The sequence below is a fragment of the Mauremys mutica genome, chromosome 11 (genome assembly GCF_020497125.1).
Source record: "Mauremys mutica isolate MM-2020 ecotype Southern chromosome 11, ASM2049712v1, whole genome shotgun sequence".
NCBI lineage: Eukaryota > Metazoa > Chordata > Testudines > Geoemydidae > Mauremys > Mauremys mutica.
In genome coordinates, this window is record NC_059082.1 from 55,685,565 (window position 1) to 55,705,644 (window position 20,080).

The 20,080-nt window shown below is 44.5% G+C and overlaps 1 protein-coding gene across 7 annotated transcripts in view; it reads left to right on the plus strand.

The window, feature by feature from the left end:
• The window catches only part of LOC123344345 (katanin interacting protein), a 177,514-nt gene that overhangs the window by 124,834 nt on the left and 32,600 nt on the right, over positions 1-20,080 (plus strand). For 6 of the 7 annotated variants that reach the window (XM_044980454.1, XM_044980452.1, XM_044980457.1 and 3 more), the window contains 4 exons: positions 2,552-2,717; positions 11,738-11,895; positions 12,379-12,443; positions 17,408-17,518. In XM_044980454.1, coding sequence (XP_044836389.1) covers positions 2,552-2,717; positions 11,738-11,895; positions 12,379-12,443; positions 17,408-17,518 — 500 coding nt within the window. The remainder of the gene's footprint in view (positions 1-2,551; positions 2,718-11,737; positions 11,896-12,378; positions 12,444-17,407; positions 17,519-20,080) is intronic. The other variant, XM_044980456.1, reaches the window with a different exon arrangement.

The following is a 20,080-nucleotide window of genomic DNA, read 5'->3' on the forward strand; positions in this document are numbered from 1 at the left end:
GTAGAAAAACAACTGAAAACTCTAAGCATCTCCTGTAGTGTTTTGTCCTGTGTGGGCTCTGAGATTTTAGAGGTAATGAATGAGAACTTATTATAAATACATGTAATTTAAATTTATAAAATGATATAATTGTTTAATCCTTATATAATGATGATAATAATAATAATTAATAATAATGTAAACTTGCAGCGGTGCCATCATTAGCTATGACCTGTGTCAGGTTTCTGTGTCAGATTCCAGATTCCTGTGCCAGGACATCCCTGCGGCCCGCTGCTTCCCGCAGCTCCCATTGGCCAGGAACAGCGAACCACAGCCACTGGGAGCTGTGGAGGGCTGTGTCTGCGGATGGTCAACATCAGCAAAATGTCTTGCGGCCCACAATCAGATTACCCTGATGGGCCACATGTGGCCCCCAGGTTGCCCACCACCGGACTATACAATACAATTTTGCAGACCTGATTTCAGCCCAAGTATTAATCATTTCTGGAAAGTTTGAGCAAATATAGGTTCTTGTGACCCTTTTAAAAAAAAAAAGCTGTGTGCTAAAATGTAGAGGTAAACACTGGAACTATGTCAAGCAAATAGTCTTCATTATGGAGAAACACCTTTCAGTTTTCCAGTGAAAATGGGTTATGGGCTGAGTTATGTCCATATGGAAACTACATGTCACACACGCTCAAGTAGTTTTCCTGGTAGCGCCACCTCATTTAATGTGCATTGGCTCATGCATTTGAAATATGTTATGTGCCTAGAAAGTAAAGTTTTCTGTAAAATTAATTGGATCACATTTTCACCATATGTACAAACAGCACCTACCATAATGGGGCTCTTGTCCCTGATTGGCCATCTAGGTGTAACTGCATTACAAATAATAATAGCTTGTGTGCAGAGTACATAAAACATTTATGGTGCAAGGAGCATGTTCAGTGAGACAAGAGAACCCTGGAGTTCTTGCCTCATAGAATAAAATATGTAGTGACTTATGCAACACCTTGTTTCCTTAAGTGAATATTTTGCACAGGACAGACCTACCATTTTTAATTTTTTTAAAATAACAAACCTAAGGAATTCTCTTTAAATAACTTGTGAAAGAAAATGTTACGGTTGCATAATTAAGCACTCAGAAGTCAGGCAGGGAGCAATCTTTTGGCAGCAAATGTAAAAAAAAATATTACATATAGTAACATCACTATGATCAATTAATTTGACTTCTTTAAAATATTTGTAATAAGTACTTAGTGTAATGTTATTTTACTTCAGACTTAAGTTATTTAGAAATAAATCTGTCACATCTTTTCCTTCACTGAGCACGATTCTACACATACACTGCAGAGGTTCTCAGAAATCATACTGTGCAATGATTTCATTAAAGCTTGTATCATGCTGCATAAACACATGGGCAGAGTTAAGACTACACGGGCAACATTAACTTTGTCATTTCCTAATTTTTGACTACACTTTTGCAATCATAACATTTTAATCATTAAAAGTTATTGCGTTGAAACATCATTCTTCTTTTTAGATTATATGTCTGCTCTAAACTGAGGTAATTACAATTGTTGTCCTTTCAATGTCTAAAAAAGGAAGACTGATATCATGTAGCTTAAGGACCTAGCCTGCTAACCAGGATGAAAATATATTCACCAATTATAAAACTGAGAACCACATTCATTTACTGCATCTCTTGATTTATTTTTTCTGATAATTCATTAAGTATCTTTTCCTGAGTTGTCTCAGAGTCTACTTGCACCGCAATCAGATGGCATAACTGCAGCACATGTAGGTGTAGCCAGCTAGCCTTGATCCAGCTAGCTCACTACAAATAGCATTGAAGCCATGGAAGCAACTCAGGCTAGCCACTCGAGTATGTGCCCAGGGTACCGGTCGGCTTTTACTCAGGTGGCTAGCCCGTGCCACCACTCATGCTGCCACAGCTTCACTGCAATTATTAGCAAGCTAAAACCTAGCATGGATAAGCCTATACTTATCTCAATCATGCCTCATGTTTGCTCAATCTCTTTCCTCTTTTCCTTCTTTCTCCTTTTACCCTCTTTCATCAGGTTAAATAGTGTTCTCTATCTTTTTCCAAATATATTCGCTCTCCCCTTGCCCCCCTTTTTCACATATATGAAATATAAACATATAAAAAAATAAATTAAAAATACTAAATTATAAATTCAAACAATGAAAAGTTAGAAAATGCCAGAATTAAGGTTATCTAACTCAACATTAATTTGTCTTCTTGTAAGTATGCATTTTGATACTGGGTAAAATTTTCAAAAGTACCTAAGTGACTTAGATGCTTTAGAAAATTATACTCACTGTCTTTAATTACATGATGATATAGTGTAGAGTGCTTTTTAAACTTTCAGACAAAGGCATAATAAAATCTAATGTCTGGAGGCTGGAGCTACTCAAATTCAGACTAGAAATAAGGCACACGTTTTCCTGCGATCAGTTTTGTGTCCCTTCTGTGTACTGTTTTCTCTTGCTATTTTCCGTTGCTTAACAATTGCCAGTCTATCACTAAAGGATTTTTTTGTGTTTGTAGGTTAATAGATGGGACTAACATCACTGTTGAAGATAATCATATGTGGCTTATTCCTTTCACTTATGGGGAAGATCACATTATCACAATCCATTTTGATAAAGCTGAAAATATTGCAGGGCTTCGCTTTTGGAACTATAATAAATCTCCAGAGGATACCTATAGAGGGGTGAGTGAAAGAAAGTGGCACTGCCAGCAGAAGTGTTCAACCACCCATTAGAAAATTTGTGCTTTGATAAATGAATGTGGCTGCTTTAATGTAATAGCATAAATCCTTCTAAATTATCTGACTCTGAGTTTCATGGCAGGTTTAATGGGTTGCTGTCTTCCTTCACAAACAGCAAATACAAGAAAAAGAGCCAGAGATAGTTCTAAGAAATTCACAGGGCCTGATTCTTCTTTGAGACACACAGTAGCACATGGTGCCAAATTCATTGAAAATAACAAATGGGTAGGTGTAAATACTAGTTGGGGAGAGGACACAGCATGGACACCTTCCACTTGGCATTAGCTCCTAAATTATTGAGGTTCTAGAGTGTGGGAACCTCTTTTATAGAAAATCTAATTAGGAAAGACACTGATAGCAGTTTGTGGGGCACGAGTTTCCATGTGCTCTCTTACCTGGAGGTAATTTTTGTTCTTTTATTTATTTTATCACTGTATAAAATGCCAACAGGAATTTTTTTCTAAAAGATGCCTTGGTTGTTGTGGGACTTCATTACATATAAAACTTCAGCCCCAGGCATGTCAAACAGGTCTTACAACTCCCATCCACTCTATAGGAATTGATAGTGTGTATTATCTACTGCTTATGACAGTTGAACATAAGCCCTATGGAGTCATTTTAGTTAATTCTAAGAACTGAGAACTGATAGAAGATTATTTGGATTTGCAGGGACGTCTATTGGGCCATCTAGTCTATTCCCTACATCAGTGTTTTCCAAACTTGGGACACCGCTTGTGTAGGGAAAGCACCAGGCAGGCTGGGCCAGTTTGTTTACCTGCTGCATCCGCAGGTCCGGCCGATAGTGGCTCCCACTGGCCGCGGTTCGCTGCTGCAGGCCAATGGGGGCTGCGGGAAGTGGCGGCCAGCACATCCCTCGGCCTGTGCCACTTCCAGCTGCTCCCATTGGCCTGCAGCAGCGAACTGTGGCCACTGGGAGCCGCAATTGGCCAGACCTGCGGATGCGGCAGGTAGACAAATCGGCCCGGCCCGCCAGGGGCTTTCCTTACACAAGCAGCATCCCAAGTTTGGTAAACTCTGCCCTACATCTAATAGCAGAGAAGGAGGAACAGTGACACTAGGACCCACCATATGGACAATACACTACACCCCAACATCATGAATATCATCAACCTGTCAAGGGAACCTCGGCAGAGCCATCATATCTAGCCACAGTACGCTTAGTGAAGGAATATTGGGACTCATAGAAACCATCCTCAAAAAACTCACCACACAAAGGTCCAGCTTCCTTCGAGACACTACTGACTTTCTCCAGAAACTCCACAACATCAGCAGACTCCTCCAGCACACTATCCTTGCCATCATGGATGTCACCCTATACGCCAACATCCCTCACCATGACGGCATCGCTGCCAGCCTCAAATACCAACAAGATAATATACGGTTTCAGAGTAGCAGCCGTGTTAGTCTGTATCTTCAAAAAGAACAGGAGTACTTGTGGCACCTTAGAGACTAACAAATTTATTTCAGCATAAGCTTTCGTGAGCTACAGCTCATTTCTTCAGATGCATAGAATGGAACACAGAGACAGGAGATATTTATACATACAGAGAACATGAAAAGGTGGAAGTATGCATACCGACAGGAAGAGTCTAATCAACTGAGATGAGCTATCATCAGCAGGAGAAAAAAAACGTTTGAAGTGATAATTGAGATGACCCATAGAAGGTGTGAGGAGAACTTAACATAGGGAAATAGATTCAATTAGTGTAATAACCAAACCATTCCCAGGGTATGGCTACACTTACAAATCTGCAGCGCTGGTAGTTGCAGCGCTGGTCGTCCAGCTGTGCAGGGCCAGCGCTGGTGTGTGGCCACACTCACAGCTACCAGCGCTGGTGTGTGGCCACATTTGCAGCGCTGTTGGGAGTGATGCATTATGGGCAGCTATCCCAGCATTCAAGTGGCAGCAACGGTGCTTTTCAAAAGAGGGGGGTGGGGAGGGGCGTAGTGTGACAGGGAGCGGGGGGAGAGAGAGAGAGTGGATTTTTGGAGCCAACACTGTGTGTTAGCTTCCTGACTTGAAAAATCAGAACATGTTCCCGGTCCCTTACCCTTAACTGCAAACAGCCTGCAGCCAACACGACTCCCTTTCTCCCCTCTGCCCCCGCTGTGGGACGGTAACTTTCAGCTGTTCTATTGCTAAGATGTAAATTTCTTGCTCACACCCTTCTTCCTGCCAAAGAATGGCTGCTTAATCAAGTGATAGTCCATATGATTATGCTGACATCTGGCTGTGGTACTGGCTAGCTTTTTCTCCCTGGGGAACTGGTTTGAAGCTGTTTCCTCAGAGTTGGAACATGCCATATACAGTAGAACTTTACAACTTCATATACATTGTTGCCACACATTTTACCAGGGTGATAATGTTCGGTAGATTATGAGTTTTCAAATGATAGCTCACATGGCATAGTTTGTACAAAATGTATCATAGTCTTGTAAAAGTGGTAAACATAATGGTACAGACTGTCACAACACCGTGTCCAAACCATGAGAACAGCCATGGGTGCTAGGATGGGTCCCCAATATGTCAGCCTTTTCATGGGCTACTTCAATAAACAATTTATGGAGAAAGGCACCACAAAATCAATGATATACCTGAGATACATCAATGATATTTTTATCGTCTGGACAGATTACCTAAAGTCCTTCATAGATTTCCACCACAACTTTAGCAACCACCACCCATCCATGAGAACATTGCCACACATCATCAACTTCTTGGACACCATGATCAGCATCAGTAATGGAACCATACAAATGACTATGTACAAGAAACCTACGGATCACCACACTTACCTCCAATGATCCAACAACCATCCCAGATACACCAAGAAATCTATTATCTACAGCCAGGCACTCAGATGCCATAGAATTTGCTCCAAAGTGAAAGGGGGGTGAGCTTAGTAAAATTGCCACTATTTCCCATTGTTTCCAATGGGACTGAAACCACAGGCTACCCTCAGAAAAATGGCCCCCATTTCATTAAAAAACGTGCTGTCAAATTTCTCAACCACCAGAGGGCCAGTGTGTGACATCAGTGATCAAAATATGTGAAATATGACCCAAAAGTGGAACACCTGGTTTTTGTTACATGTCACATTCACCTTAGTTGGCAAATTAAAACTTGCCTAAGGATATTTTCTCACTGTGTGAATTACATAGATCTTAAGGTGGCCATCCTCCAGCAAAAAAACTTTAGGACCAGACTTCTAAGAGAAACTGCTGAGCTTCAGTTCATTTGCAAATTTGACACCATCAGTTTAGGATTAAACAAAGACTGTGAATGGCTTGCCAACTACAGAACCAGTTTCTCCTCCCTTGGTTTTCACACCTCAACTGCTAGAACAGGGCCTCATCCTCCCTGATTGATCTAACCTCGTTATCTCTAGCTTGCTTCTTGCTTGCTTATATTTACCTGCCCCTGGAAATTTCCACTCTTGCATCCGACGAAGTGGGCATTCGCCCACAAAAGCTCATGCTGCAAAACGTCTGTTAGTCTATAAGGTGCCACAGGATTCTTTGCTGCTTTTACAGAACCAGACTAACACGGCTACCTCTCTGATACTTGACACCATGCAAGGCACTGCATTTAGCCGTATGGAGTGGAAATCCATTAACCTCATGAAGAAACTTGCACAAATACAGACGGATATCATCTTCCTTTCCAAATGCAAACGGATGGACATCATACCTAATGGACTAAAGGTAAAAAATCCACTGCTATCTACTTACTACACAGACCACAGTGAGAGATTATGCCATACTCTATCAAAGAAACTGAGGAACCACCTGATCAGCATCCTATACAGCAAACAGGAAAACATCAAAAAAGAGCTCTCCAACCTGGAGACTCTCATCTATAACCAAACTTCCATACAAACGGATTTCACTAAAATAAGACAGGAGATCTACATTACTCACTTCACCTCTCTACAAAGGAAAAAGGACTGTAAGCTGTCTAAACTCCTACCTGCCACATGGGGCCACAACCGTGGTACCCCTAACCCACCCAGCAATATCGTCAATCTATCCAACCACACACTCAGCCCAGAAGAACAGTCTGTCCTATCTCGGGGACTCTCCTTCTGCCCTGCCACCCCCACCAACATGATACAGTTCTGCGGCGATCTGGAAGCCTACTTTCGCCGTCTCCGACTCAAAGAATACTTTCAGGACAACACTGAACAGCGCACTGATACACAGTTACCCTCCCACCAACAGCACAAGAAGAAGAACTCCACATGGACTCCTCCTGAGGGTCGAAATGACAGTCTGGACCTATACATTGATTGCTTCCGCCGACGTGCACAGGCAGAAATTGTGGAAAAACAACATCGCTTGCCACACAACCTAAGTCGTGCAGAACGCAATGCCATCCACAGCCTCAGAAACCATCCTGACATTATAATCAAAGAGGCTGATAAAGGAGGTGCTGTTGTCATCATGAACAGGTCTGACGACCAAAAGGAGGCCGACAGACAACTCTCCAATACCAAATTTTACAGGCTACTTCCCTCAGATCCTACTGAGGAATACACTAAGAAACTGCACCATCTACTCAGGACACTCCCTACACTAACACCAGAACAAATCAACATACCCTTAGAGCCCCGACCAGGGTTATTCTATCTACTACCCAAGATCCACAAACCCGGAAATCCTGGACGCCCCATCATCTCGGGCATTGGAACTCTCACTGAAGGACTGTCTGGATATGTGGACTCTCTGCTCAGACCCTACACCACCAGCACTCCCAGCTATCTCTGTGACACTACTGATTTCCTGAGGAAACTACAATGCATTGGTGACCTTCCAGAAAACACCATCCTAGCCACCATGGATGTAGAGGCTCTCTACACAAACATCCCACACACTGATGGAATACAAGCTGTCAGGAACAGTATCCCTGATGATGCCACAGCACAACTGGTTGCTGAGCTCTGTGCCTTTATCCTCACACACAACTATTTCAAATTTGATGACAATATATATCTCCAGATCAGTGGCACCGCTATGGGCACCCGCATGGCCCCACAATATGCCAATATTTTTATGGCCGACCTGGAACAACGCTTCCTCAGCTCCCGTCCGCTCACGCCCCTTCTCTACCTACGCTACATTGATGACATCTTCATCATCTGGACCCATGGGAAGGAGACTCTGGAAAAATTCCACCACGATTTCAACAGCTTCCACCCCTCCATCAACCTCAGCCTGGACCAATCTACACGGGAGGTCCACTTCCTAGACACCACGGTGCAAATAAGTGATGGTCACATTAACACCACCCTATACCGAAAACCTACCGACCGCTATGCCTACCTTCATGCCTCCAGCTTCCATCCCGGACACACCACAAGATCCATTGTCTACAGCCAAGCACTGAGGTACAACCGTATCTGCTCTAACCCCGCAGACAGAGAACAACACCTAGAAAATCTCCACCAAGCATTCTCAAAACTACAGTACCCGCACGAGGAAATAAGGAAACAGATCAACAGAGCCAGACGTGTACCCAGAAGCCTCCTACTGCAAGACAAACCCAAGAAAGAAACTAACAAGACTCCACTGGCCATCACATACAGTCCACAGCTAAAGCCCCTCCAACGCATCATCAGGGATCTACAACCCATCCTGGACAATGATCCCACACTTTCATAGGCCTTGGGTGGCAGGCCAGTCCTCGCCCACAGACAACCTGCCAACCTGAAGCATATTCTCACCAGTAACAGCACACCGCACCATAGTAACTCTAGCTCAGGAACCAATCCATGCAACAAACCTCGATGCCAACTCTGCCCACATATCTACACCAGCAACACCATCACAGGACCTAACCAGATCAGCCACACCATCACCAGTTCATTCACCTGCACATCCACCAATGTAATATATGCCATCATATGCCAGCAATGCCCTTCTGCTATGTACATCGGCCAAACTGGACAGTCTCTAAGGAAAAGGATAAATGGACACAAATCAGATATTAGGAATGGCAATATACAAAAACCTGTAGGAGAACACTTCAACCTCCCTGGCCACACAATAGCAGATCTTAAGGTGGCCATCCTCCAGCAAAAAAACTTTAGGACTAGACTTCAAACTGCTGAGCTTCAGTTCATTTGCAAATTTGACACCATCAGTTTAGGATTAAACAAAGACTGTGAATGGCTTGCCAACTACAGAACCAGTTTCCCCTCCCTTGGTTTTCACACCTCAACTGCTAGAACAGGGCCTCATCCTCCCTGATTGATCTAACCTCGTTATCCCTAGCTTGCTTCTTGCTTGCTTATATTTACCTGCCCCTGGAAATTTTCACTCTTGCATCCGATGAAGTGGGTGTTCGCCCATGAAAGCTCATGCTGCAAAACGTCTGTTAGTCTATAAGGTGCCACAGGATTCTTTGCTGCTTTTACAGAACCAGACTAACACAGCTACCTCTCTGATATAGGGCTTTTTTGTAATTTTTGGAAAATCATGACTTCTACAGTGCAGCCATCAGGGAACCTGGTAAGGGTCACAGCAGAGTTTGAACCACAGACCATCATATTCCCAGCCCATCTTTGTAACACCTGACGTGCAGGAATAAATGTTGTTCTCTCAGTGGAGCAGCCACTAGAGGGGAAAGTGACATGCATCTGTTTCCGGTGGGTTAAGTAACTCTTTGCTAGTCACCTGTAGAATACTGGGTTCTAGTCCTAGAACTGAGGTGGGGTGGCCTACTGATGATTAACAGGATAGCTTTTCACACTGGTTTGTCAGTGTAGTTGAGACTAAATTCTGTCAAATTACTGAACTGGATTCTATTCCCAGCTGTGCTAGAATTTAACTTGTGCAATTCTGCTACTTGATTGGTAAAATGGGATGTCTGATACTTGACTGCCTCCTCAAATAGGTGTTTGAGGTATGGCTCAGTAATAAGGGCTGTAAAATGCACACAAATATAGGCAGCGATGAGTAGAATAGGTGAGATTTCAGCCTGGCCTCTCCTGGCTCCCAGGTCAGTGCTCCTTCCCTTAGGCTAAAGTATATTTTTTGATTGGACTCTCTCTCCTCTCCAAATCGGGAGCCTGATTCAACTGAAATGTAGTACATCTAAGAATGCTGCCTGCCATCTGAATGTAAGGCTGTACCAACTCAAGATGGCTACCTCTTGGCTCTTTCATTTCCAGTGAGACTGCAGCTACAGGCTGCCCCCAGAAAATATGGCTGCTATCTATTTTTTGGCTAGGAAACTGCGGGGAGATAGTCTGTGACACAATCCTTGGCTATGATGGAGAGCAGTGGAAAGAGCTCCCCTGAGAAAGAGTTACATGCTGCAGTGCTGTGGCTCAGTGCTGCCAACCCTCACAATTTTGTTGCGAGGTGTGTGATATTTGGTGTGTTTCCTAAGGCCCCTTCCCAGGGCGGCCTGGGGGGGGGCAAGTGGGGCAATTTGCCCCAGGCCCCACAGGGGCCCCCATGAGAGTTTTCGGCGGGTCTTCAGAGGCAGGTCCTTCAGTGCCACCGAACACACCCGGAGCGAGTGAAGGATCCGCTGCCGAAGACCCAGAGCTTCTTCCGCTCCAGGTCTTCGGCGACAATTTGGCAGCGAGGGCTTCTTCCGTTCCGGGTCTTCGGTGGCAATTCGGCGGCGAGGGCTCCTTCCGCTCCAGGTCTTCGGCGGCGGGTCCTTCACTTGCTCTGGGACCCGCCGCCGAATTGCCCTGAAGACCCGGAGTGGAAGGACCCCCGCCGCCGAAGACCCCAGGCCCCCTGAATCCTCTGGGCGGCCCTGCCCCGGCCTCTGGAGCCGTGTGAATACATCTGAATTTGAGCTATCATTTTCTAGGACATTTCTAACACTCTTAGTTGTTGGGAAGAGCCAGGAAACATGACACCAAAGGCTAAAACTAGAAGGCAACTACCAAGAGCCCAGCTGTGTTATTTCCCTGCATTCTGCACTCTTTCCTCTCACTGCAAGCATCCCTGCACCATCAATATTCCTATATACATGGCAAAAGTTAATGTGGAGTGCATCCTTATCTCCTCTTATATGTCTCCCAGAGCTCTTCAACACTTGCTGTATTAAAAACCAAGGAAATTCTGTAAACAAAAGCTTTCTTCAAAAAGATCAAGGTTGGTAGGTGTGACATCCCCCAGTGTAAACCCAAACCCCAAACAGGTTTAAAAATTACTAAAATAGCTGCAGATCTGACAAAAAGTGGAACTATAAAGAGTCACTCCTCAAACATTCAACCTTGCATTCCAGAGCACAAAGCTAAACTCTCTTCCTCTTAATTCTGAGGTTAATCAGTTCCTTCTTATTACAGGTGAAAGCAGTTGCTTAAGTTGCTACTAGTTTGTATTTTGCTGATGCTAGTAAAACCAAATTTACTAACTTTTTACAGCAATGTAACAACAATCTAGGGGAAAGTGATACTTACCTTTATTAAAATAAAATCTTTTACCTTTAAATTTCAAATTTAAAATTTAAAAATACAGCACTTCTATCGAGAGCCTATATACATTCAAACAGGCTCAATAGTGATCATAGCAGTGTCCCATAACTTACTTCCTTGCTTTTTAGGTTTGGTGTTGTGGGATGTCACTCTTAACCAGCCTCAGCCCCTTTTAAATGAGGTGTGGGGGGGGTTATGGAATTTTACTAGGAATTAAAATTAGCATATTGGAGGCTAAGCTCTGAGTGTGAGCATGCTCATTGTTCCTGGGAATTTTTATCTCAATGACATTTTGATTTACACTTCTTGTGTCACTAGTGAAGTATATGTATTTTATGCCTTCTTTTTTGTAAGAATTCAGATTCCAATGAATTTGTCAAAAGGGAGATGAAATAAATAGAATACAACAAAAGTATCTTTAATAATTAAGTTGTTTCAGCCAGTGAAATTAACAATTTGTATTAGATCCATATGTTTTAAAATAAGGTGTTCTTTCCCTAGGCTAAGGTTGTCCATGTCTTGCTGGATGGACATTGTATCTCCCCACCAGAGGGCTTTCTTATCCGAAAGGGACCAGGCAACTGTCACTTTGACTTTGCTCAAGAAATTCTCTTTGTTGACTACTTGAAGCCCCAACAGATTATCAGACCATATGGGAGGTAAAATAGAATGTTCTTACTATCTAAACCTTACATATTCTCTTACCTACACCTTGAAGGTAGTCTGTTTGGATGACCTTCCCTGAAGCAGATGCATTATGAAGTGCATGGATACAAATACCAAGTACTTTGGGCATACTTTTTAAAAATTACATGCACTTAAATCTGCCCTCAATTGTATGCCTAATTTTCACGTGTGCTTACAAAGACTGTATGTGCAAGTGGCCATTTAGATGCACAGTGGACAATTAGCATGAAGAAATAAATGTGTGTACAAAATAAATGTGGAGCTCTACACTCAGCTGTGAAAATAAGGCCCTCATCTTCCTGTAGTTTCTCAGAGAATTCCTGTGCTGAAAACAGATGAATAAATTCTCCAAATTCACTGGTTTGTTTTTGTTTTTTGATGGTTTTTTGGTGGAGAGTGTCTGTTCTTTACTAAATATGTCAGGATTTTAAAATTTTTCTTGTGTATTTTGTCAGAACTGATTCAAGTGGGATGGAACAAGCTAGTATGGACTATGAAGCACCATTGATGCCATGTGGTTGTATCCTTCCCTATCATTTTCTCACTTGTATTATTATGTATAGTATCTTGTGATTATTTTTATTATTATTATGGGTATTGTAATTCTATTCTTTTTGGTCTCCCTGAATCCCTGCTCTCTTGACCCCAGCATTTTCAGAGTTCCTCTATATGGCTTTGTTTTAATTTAAGTGAGGTACCTAAAGCATGAGAGAGGCATCATTAAATACAAATAAATATAAATTGCCTGTACCATAAAGCATGAATATGCAACCCCAGCTTCAAACTCTCCACTGGCTCTGCCTCTAATTCAGGATCAAATCTAAAAACTGCCTCTTGTTTTTATAAGCCTCCATACAGAATAAAGCTGGACATGATTTAAATAGGAAGGACAAAAACTATTGACATGAACGTAGGTCAGGACATAACAATGGTTTGTACTAAACTATGTTAATTGTATATTTTAAAATCAATTTTCCCGAATAGAGAAGTTGGATTGGGAACTTCTTTTCTCTCTATCCAAGTGGGAAGAAGAAGACATTCAAAGTAATTGAGAGACAGTGAATTCAAAAGCGATAAAAGGCAATATTTTTTCACACAAACTCATTGCTCCGGGATATCACTGAGGCAAAGAAGTTAATGAGATTCAAAGATGGATTGGATATTTCCACAAATATCAAGACTATACAATGTTATAACAGTAAACACTAAAAACAAGGTTTAAAAGGCTATAAATCCACCTGCTTCTCAGGGCTCAAGCCTCTCTGTTAGTGATTAGGAGATGCCCCAACCAGGGGTATTCTGTCTGCTACCCAAGATCCATAAACCTGGAAATCCTGGATGCCCCATCATCTCAGGCATTGGCACTTTACTGCAGGATTATCCGGCTATTTGGTCTCTCTCCTCAGACCCTACGCTACCAGCACTCCTAGCTATCTTCAAAGCACCATCGACTTCCTGAGGAAACTGCAATGCATTGGTGACCATCCTGGCCACCATGGATGTAGAAGCTGTTTACACCAATATTCCACATGAGGATGGCCTACAAGCTGTCAGGAACAGTATCTCTGATGAGGCCACAGCACACCTGGTGGCTGAGCTTTGTGACTTTGTCCTCACCCACAACCATTTCAGATTTGGGGATAACTTATACCTTCAAGTCAGTGGCACTACTATGGGTACACAGTATGCCAACATTTTTATGGCTGACTTAGAACAACGCTTCCTCAGCTCTCATCCCCTAGTGCCCCTCCTCTACTTTCGCTACATTGATGACATCGTCATCATATGGACCCACACAAAGGAGGCCTTTAAAGAATTCCACCTGGATTTCAACTATTTCCACCCCACCATCAACCTCAGCCTGGACCAGTCCACATAAGAGATCCACTTCCTGGGAACTACAGTGCAAATAAGTGATGATCACATAAAACCACCCTATACCAGAAATCTAGTGACCGCTATACTTACCTACACATCTCCAGCTTCCTTCTAGGACACGTCACACAATCCATTGTCTACAGCCAAGCCCTTAGATACAACAGCATTTGCTTCAGTCCCTTAGGGCAGGTCTACACTAAGAGTGGGGGTCGAACTAGGGTACGCAAGTTCAGCTACGTGAATAGCGTAGCTGAATTCGAAGTACCCTAGTTCGAACTACTCACCCGTCCAGACGCCGCGGAATCGAAGTCCGCGGCTCCAAGGTCGACTCCGCCACCGCCTTTTGCAGTGATGGAGTACCGGAGTCGACCCCGGCGCTTCCGGAGTTCGAACTATCGCGTCCTGATTAGACGCGATAGTTCGAACTCCGAGAAGTCGAATTCACCGCGTCGACCCGGCTGGTAAGTGTAGACTAGCCCTTAGACAGAAACAAACACCTACAAGATCTTTATCAAGCATTCTTAAAACTACAGTACCCACCTGGGGAAGTGAGGAAACAGATTGACAGAGCAAGACGGTTACCCAGAAGTCACCTACTATAGGACAGGCCCAACAAGGAAAATAACAGAACACCACTGGCCATCACATACAGCCCCCCACTAAAACCTCTCCACAACATCATCAACGATCTACAACCTATCCTGTAAAACAATCCCTCACTCTCACAGACCTTGGGAGGCAGGCCAGTCCTCACTTACAGACAGCCCCCCAACCTGAAGCAAATACTCACCACCAACTACACACCACTCCACAGAAACACTAACCCAGGAACCTATCCCTGTAACAAACCTCGTTGCCTACTCTGTCCCCATATCTACTCTAGAGACACCATCAGAGGACCCAACCACATCAGCCACACCATCAGGGGCTCATTCACCTGCACATCTATTAATGTGATATATGCCATCATGTGCCAGCAATGCCCCTCTGCCATGTACATTGGCCAAACCGGACCATCTCTATGTAAAAGAATAAATGGACACAAATCAGACATTAGGAATGGTAACTTACAAAAGCCAGTAGGAGAACACTTCAGTCTTCCCTGGACATTCAATAATAGATTTTAAAGTAACCATCTGTAGTCAGGCGGTGTGACTCCCCTCTGCCCCGGAGGAGGAAGAGCCCAGCCAGAGGCCTGAGTGGGCGGAGCTAGTGAGCTCTGAGCCCGCCCCTCAAAGAGTCAGGCGGTGACCCGTAACTATAAAGGCCGGCCCTCAGGGCTCAGTAGGAGCCCAGCCGCCGGAGAGAGCAGACGTCCCTAGGGGAGCCCGAGACTGGGAAGCTCCGGCGGCCCAAGGCAGCCGTCCAGACTGGCCAGAGCTGCCCCATGCCCACTACCCGGAGGAGCTGCTGGAGCTGCCCCATGCCCGCTACCCAGAGGAGCTGCCGGAGCTGCCCCGTGCCAGCTACCCGGAGGAGTTGCCCAACCTGCCAACCAGCCCCGGCCGCGACAAACCCATGCTCCTGGACCCTGCAGAGGCCAACGTCAGGACCCAGGTAGGGCCTGAGGGGGAGTACGGAAGTAGCCCGGGGGCAGCCGACCCCAGTCTGGCTGCAGCATTACCGAAGCCTATGTCAGTGTGTTGCGGCCAGGATCCCCACTGACTAAGCAGCGGATCGTCAGCCGCTGCTAGGGCCCCCGGCTGGGATGCAGTGGAGTGGGAGGGCCTGCATCCCCCCTTCCATCCCATTCCTGGGTGGCAGACTCCCCCTCTCCCTGGCCTGAGGAGGCCGAAGCCTGTTACTGTTGCTCAGCCCTGCCTAAGGGCCTGAGCACTTCTGACTCAGTGGTTGCTGCCCCGCCCTGACCTAGGGCCGGGGCTCATAACTGTTGTTACGACTCAGCCCCGCCTGAGGGCCTGAGCCTCCTAACTCAGTAGTTGTTGCCCCGCTGGAGCCGGGACCAGACGTAACCACCATGCAGCCAACTACCGCAAGGGCTACCGAGGGAGACCCCCGGCCGGACTATTTCCCCGGACCCATCAGTGTGTAGTGAGCCAGCGTGGCTCCCCTCTGCCCCGGAGAGGGTCGAGCCCCGGTGAACTCGTGTATACCATCCTTAAACAAAAAAACTTCAAAAACAGGCTTCAAAGAGAAACTGCAGAGCTACAATTTATTTGTAAACTTAACACCATTAGTTTGGGCTTGAATAGGGACTGGGAGAGTGGCTGGCTCACTACAAAAACAATTTTCTCTCTCTTGGAATTACACCTCCTCATCAGTTATTGGGAGTGGACCACATCCACCCTGACTGAATTGGCCTTGTCAACACTGGTTCTCTACTGGTAAGGTAACTCCCTTCTCTTCATGTGCCAGTATATTTAAGCCTGTATCTATAATTTTCACTCCATGCATCTGAAGAAGTGGGGTTTTTTACCCACGAAAGCTTATGCACAAATAAATCTGTTAGTCTTTAAGGTGCCCGCCCGAGTCCTCATTGTTTCTGTGGATACAGACTAACATAGCTACTCCTCTGATACTTAGGAGATGCATATTATCCCACATCTGCGCATTGTGGGGTTTCTTGCACTTTTGTGGTAAGTATCTGGCCCTGGCCACTGTTGGGGACAGAAGTCTGGACTTGATGGACCCTGGCCTGATCCAGGATGGCAATTCCTATTCCCAGTTACTATGTGGGTCTGGGATTAGTCCAGCACAAGGACTTAAAAGGATGTTGCAAGGTCTTGAAATCTCACTTAGTGCAAACTATTTAATCAAAAGTCTGGTGGCTGGAAGTTCAAGCTAGACAAATTCAGATTGGAAGTAAGGCACAGTTTTTTAACAGTCAAGGTGGTTAACCATTGGAACAATTTACCAAAGGAAGTAGTGGACGCCTCATCACCTGGAACTCTGTTTTTTCTAAATGCCATGATCTTGTTCAATCAGAAGTTATTGTACTTGGCATAGGAATTACCGGGATAAATTCTATGGCTTGTATTATGAAAGAGACAAGACTAGATTATCATAATTGTCCCTTCTGACATCAGAATCAGTGAATCTGTATACTCATTAATTGTAGCCCACATAAGCTGTTAGCTAAATGGGCTTTATAGTTACCTGAATCCTCTCCTGCAAATCAGGATACCTGTGTGGTGTATTTGTGCATAACTTATTTAGTTTCATAGTAGTTGGCTCATCATGTGACCAGCACCTAGGGAAGACTGTGATGCTTGAGAAAAAGAATATGTACAGTACTGTGAATGCAGATTATTAATTAGAGAGAAGACAGCTTATGGTAGAAGCAGTCTAAATCAAGGAAGGAATATTTGACCATTATGACAATGAATTAGTGAAAGTAATAAGAGAATGAAAAATGATAATGCAAGATGTTACCCATGTAAATAAGACTGTAGAAAAAAATGTATGATGTACTAAATAGTGTGTGCCCCTGTAATTAAAGGCAGTATCATAATGCATACACACAAGTGGGCAGAGCAAAGGTTGCACAGCCATTTCTTCACCTTAGAGATTTAATATTTTCTTATAACTTTCTTCTGAAATAGAAAAAATGTTGGAATCAAAATTTTCCTTAATAACATCTTTCAGTTATTTTCCAGTTTCAGCTTCTAACAAGCTGGGGTGATCCATACTATATTGGTTTGAACGGACTAGAGTTGTATAATGAACATGGAGACAAAATCTTACTCACTGAAAACAGTATCCTTTACCAGACTGAGCTTCTTTTTCTCTTTCATATGCACTCTTCGGTCCTTGATTGACCCTATCCTACCATCATCTGCTGACCTATACAAAAAGTGCAGTATTACCCCTCCTGACTAACTGCTGTGATTGCTCTTGAGTTTTTGGTGATATTTATTGAGGTACAATTTCATAATGTTGCTGCTTCATAAAGTGGCCTCTTCACATTCCTGCTCTTGGGATGGGCCTGGCAATGCAGCTTGGACTGGTGGATCCTGCTCATAGTAGTGCCCATTAGAGCAGTGCTTCTCAAAGCCGGTCTGCCCCTTGTTAGGGAAAGCCAGTTTGTTTACCTGCCGTGTCCGCAGGTTCGGCCGATCGCAGCTCCCACTGGCCGCGGTTCGCCGCTCCAGGCCAATGGGGGCTGTGGGAAGGGCAGCCAGCACATCCCTCAGCCCGCACCGCTTCCCACAGCCTCCATTGGCCTGGAGCAGCGAACCGCGGCCAGTGGGAACCGCGATCAGCCGAACCTGCGGATGCGGCAGGTAAACATTTTAATTATTTTACTTTTATTTTTTATTTTGTTGGCTCGTATGCCTTGGCACAGATCCACAGTTCCAGACCACCACCAAAGGGAAAGAAATCAGGATTCAAGAGGTGAGCTTCTTGAATGTGGTCAACAATGTTGGGCTTTTACCATGGTTATATTGGTCTGAGGCAGCCTCTTGCTCTCTTGGGGAGGAGCCTCCTTGGCTACAGCCAGACACAAGCACACCTCTCAGAATTAAGACTGTCTTTATTCAAGCTCATATCTCTCTCAGGGTTTCTGAATACTAAGAACGTCACCCTTTTTTTCCTACAGCTTTTAACAGCTCACTCAGCATCCTCCATTGATCTTCCTGCACCCAGAATATTTTTAAATGATCTTCTGGACCATAGAACCACACAAGTTTTCATTATTCTTTGGGGTAGGTACCTTCATTTTAGTAGCACAGTGGCTGGGGCTTTGTCTTGCAGTTTCCTTATGGTCCCATGTTTTTATAGCTCTAGCAGGGCAGCTCTTATTTTCAGCTGACTGTTGTACCTCCTTCACCAGCCTGTTCTCATTCTGTATAGCCTTACTCTGCAATATTCCAGCTCTTATTGCAGGGTTACCACTTCAGCCTTTAGGTCCTCTAATTCTTTATCCTTCTCCAAGTCAGACTTCAACCCTTGCTTGACAATAAGCTGGTTCTGGAGTGCAGTTAGTTCCTTCTATAGCAGTGAAGACTGCTGTTCCCCAGTCTCCTTTTCAGCTCTGTGGCGGGTTATCCTCTGCTTCCACTTTATGGCTTGCACTCAGAATCTTTCCCGTGAAGAGCAAATCTCAGGGATTTCAGCCCAGTTCCCATCAGTTGTAGCAGCCTTCTCCTTCAGTTCCCTCCAGCCCATTATTATATAGGTCTGCTGGGTAACTGAGGAGTCTACTGACATTATTGAAGCTTCTTCTTTGTACTGGTTCTTAGTGTTCATGCCATGGGATTCCCAGTCCTTTGACAAACAGCCAATTTTCCTTCTTGGAAGGCCTTTCTGGAGCTTTGAGGGGGTCAAACAACTCCCCTGTAGCTACACCAGCCTGGCACTAATCTACTTCTGGGCTCTGCATGTGAGTGCAGGTCTCCACCCATGCTTTAGTGTCCTGGTCATACCATCCTTCACAGTCCTGGACCAGTTTTCCCTGCAACCCAGCTTCTTCTGTCACAGTGTGTAGGCTAATGCTTCATTGGCAAGTTTCAGGAGCTCACTAGCCTTAGTCTCCAGCTTCTTTTACCTCTTGGTAACCCACTGCTCCAAGGTATGATTGACACTCAAACTCCAGTTTCTGCTTCAAAGCTTCTTCCATTGTTCTGCTCAAGAAAAGGATCTCTCTCCCTTCCTTTGTACTTTTCCTTCAGCATATTCCCTCACATCTCTGCAGTGGGAGGAGCAGTTCTCCAGAATTAGCAGTCCTTCTGACTTTTGTCCTGGTTGAGATCCCTAACTCAAGATTTCCATTTTCTTCTGCTCTTTCACACATGTGCTCCTTTAGGGTGTTCTCACTCTCTAATGCAGTGGTGGGCGGCCTGCAGCCCATCAGGATAATCCACTGGCAGACCGCAAGACAGTTTGTTTACATTGGCTGTCCGCAGGCATGGCCGCCCACTGCTCCCAGAACCCATACCCTCTCCTGCACTGGAAGGCTGAGATTTTTTTGATGGTCTCAAAACTTTGGGAGAACCAAGGATTTAAACTTCTGAAATTGATCCAAGATCAGGAAGACTTTTCCTAAATCTGTCTTGAAAAGAGCTTGTGGGTGAGTGGTCCCTGTAAAGGAGTCTGGAACCTCTTCTCCTGACGGACGATAATATTAGAATATGGTGTCTTGACGAGAATGGCAAACTGTTTCCCATGCTGAGGAAGTATTTATTTATCTGCAGACAAAAATACTGCATTACTTATTACAAAACCACAAGCCAATGTAAAGTTAAGGCATTTAATAGTACATATTATCTACTTCTCTGTCCAGAGACACATGTAACCTTACCACTGGAACAGTACGTC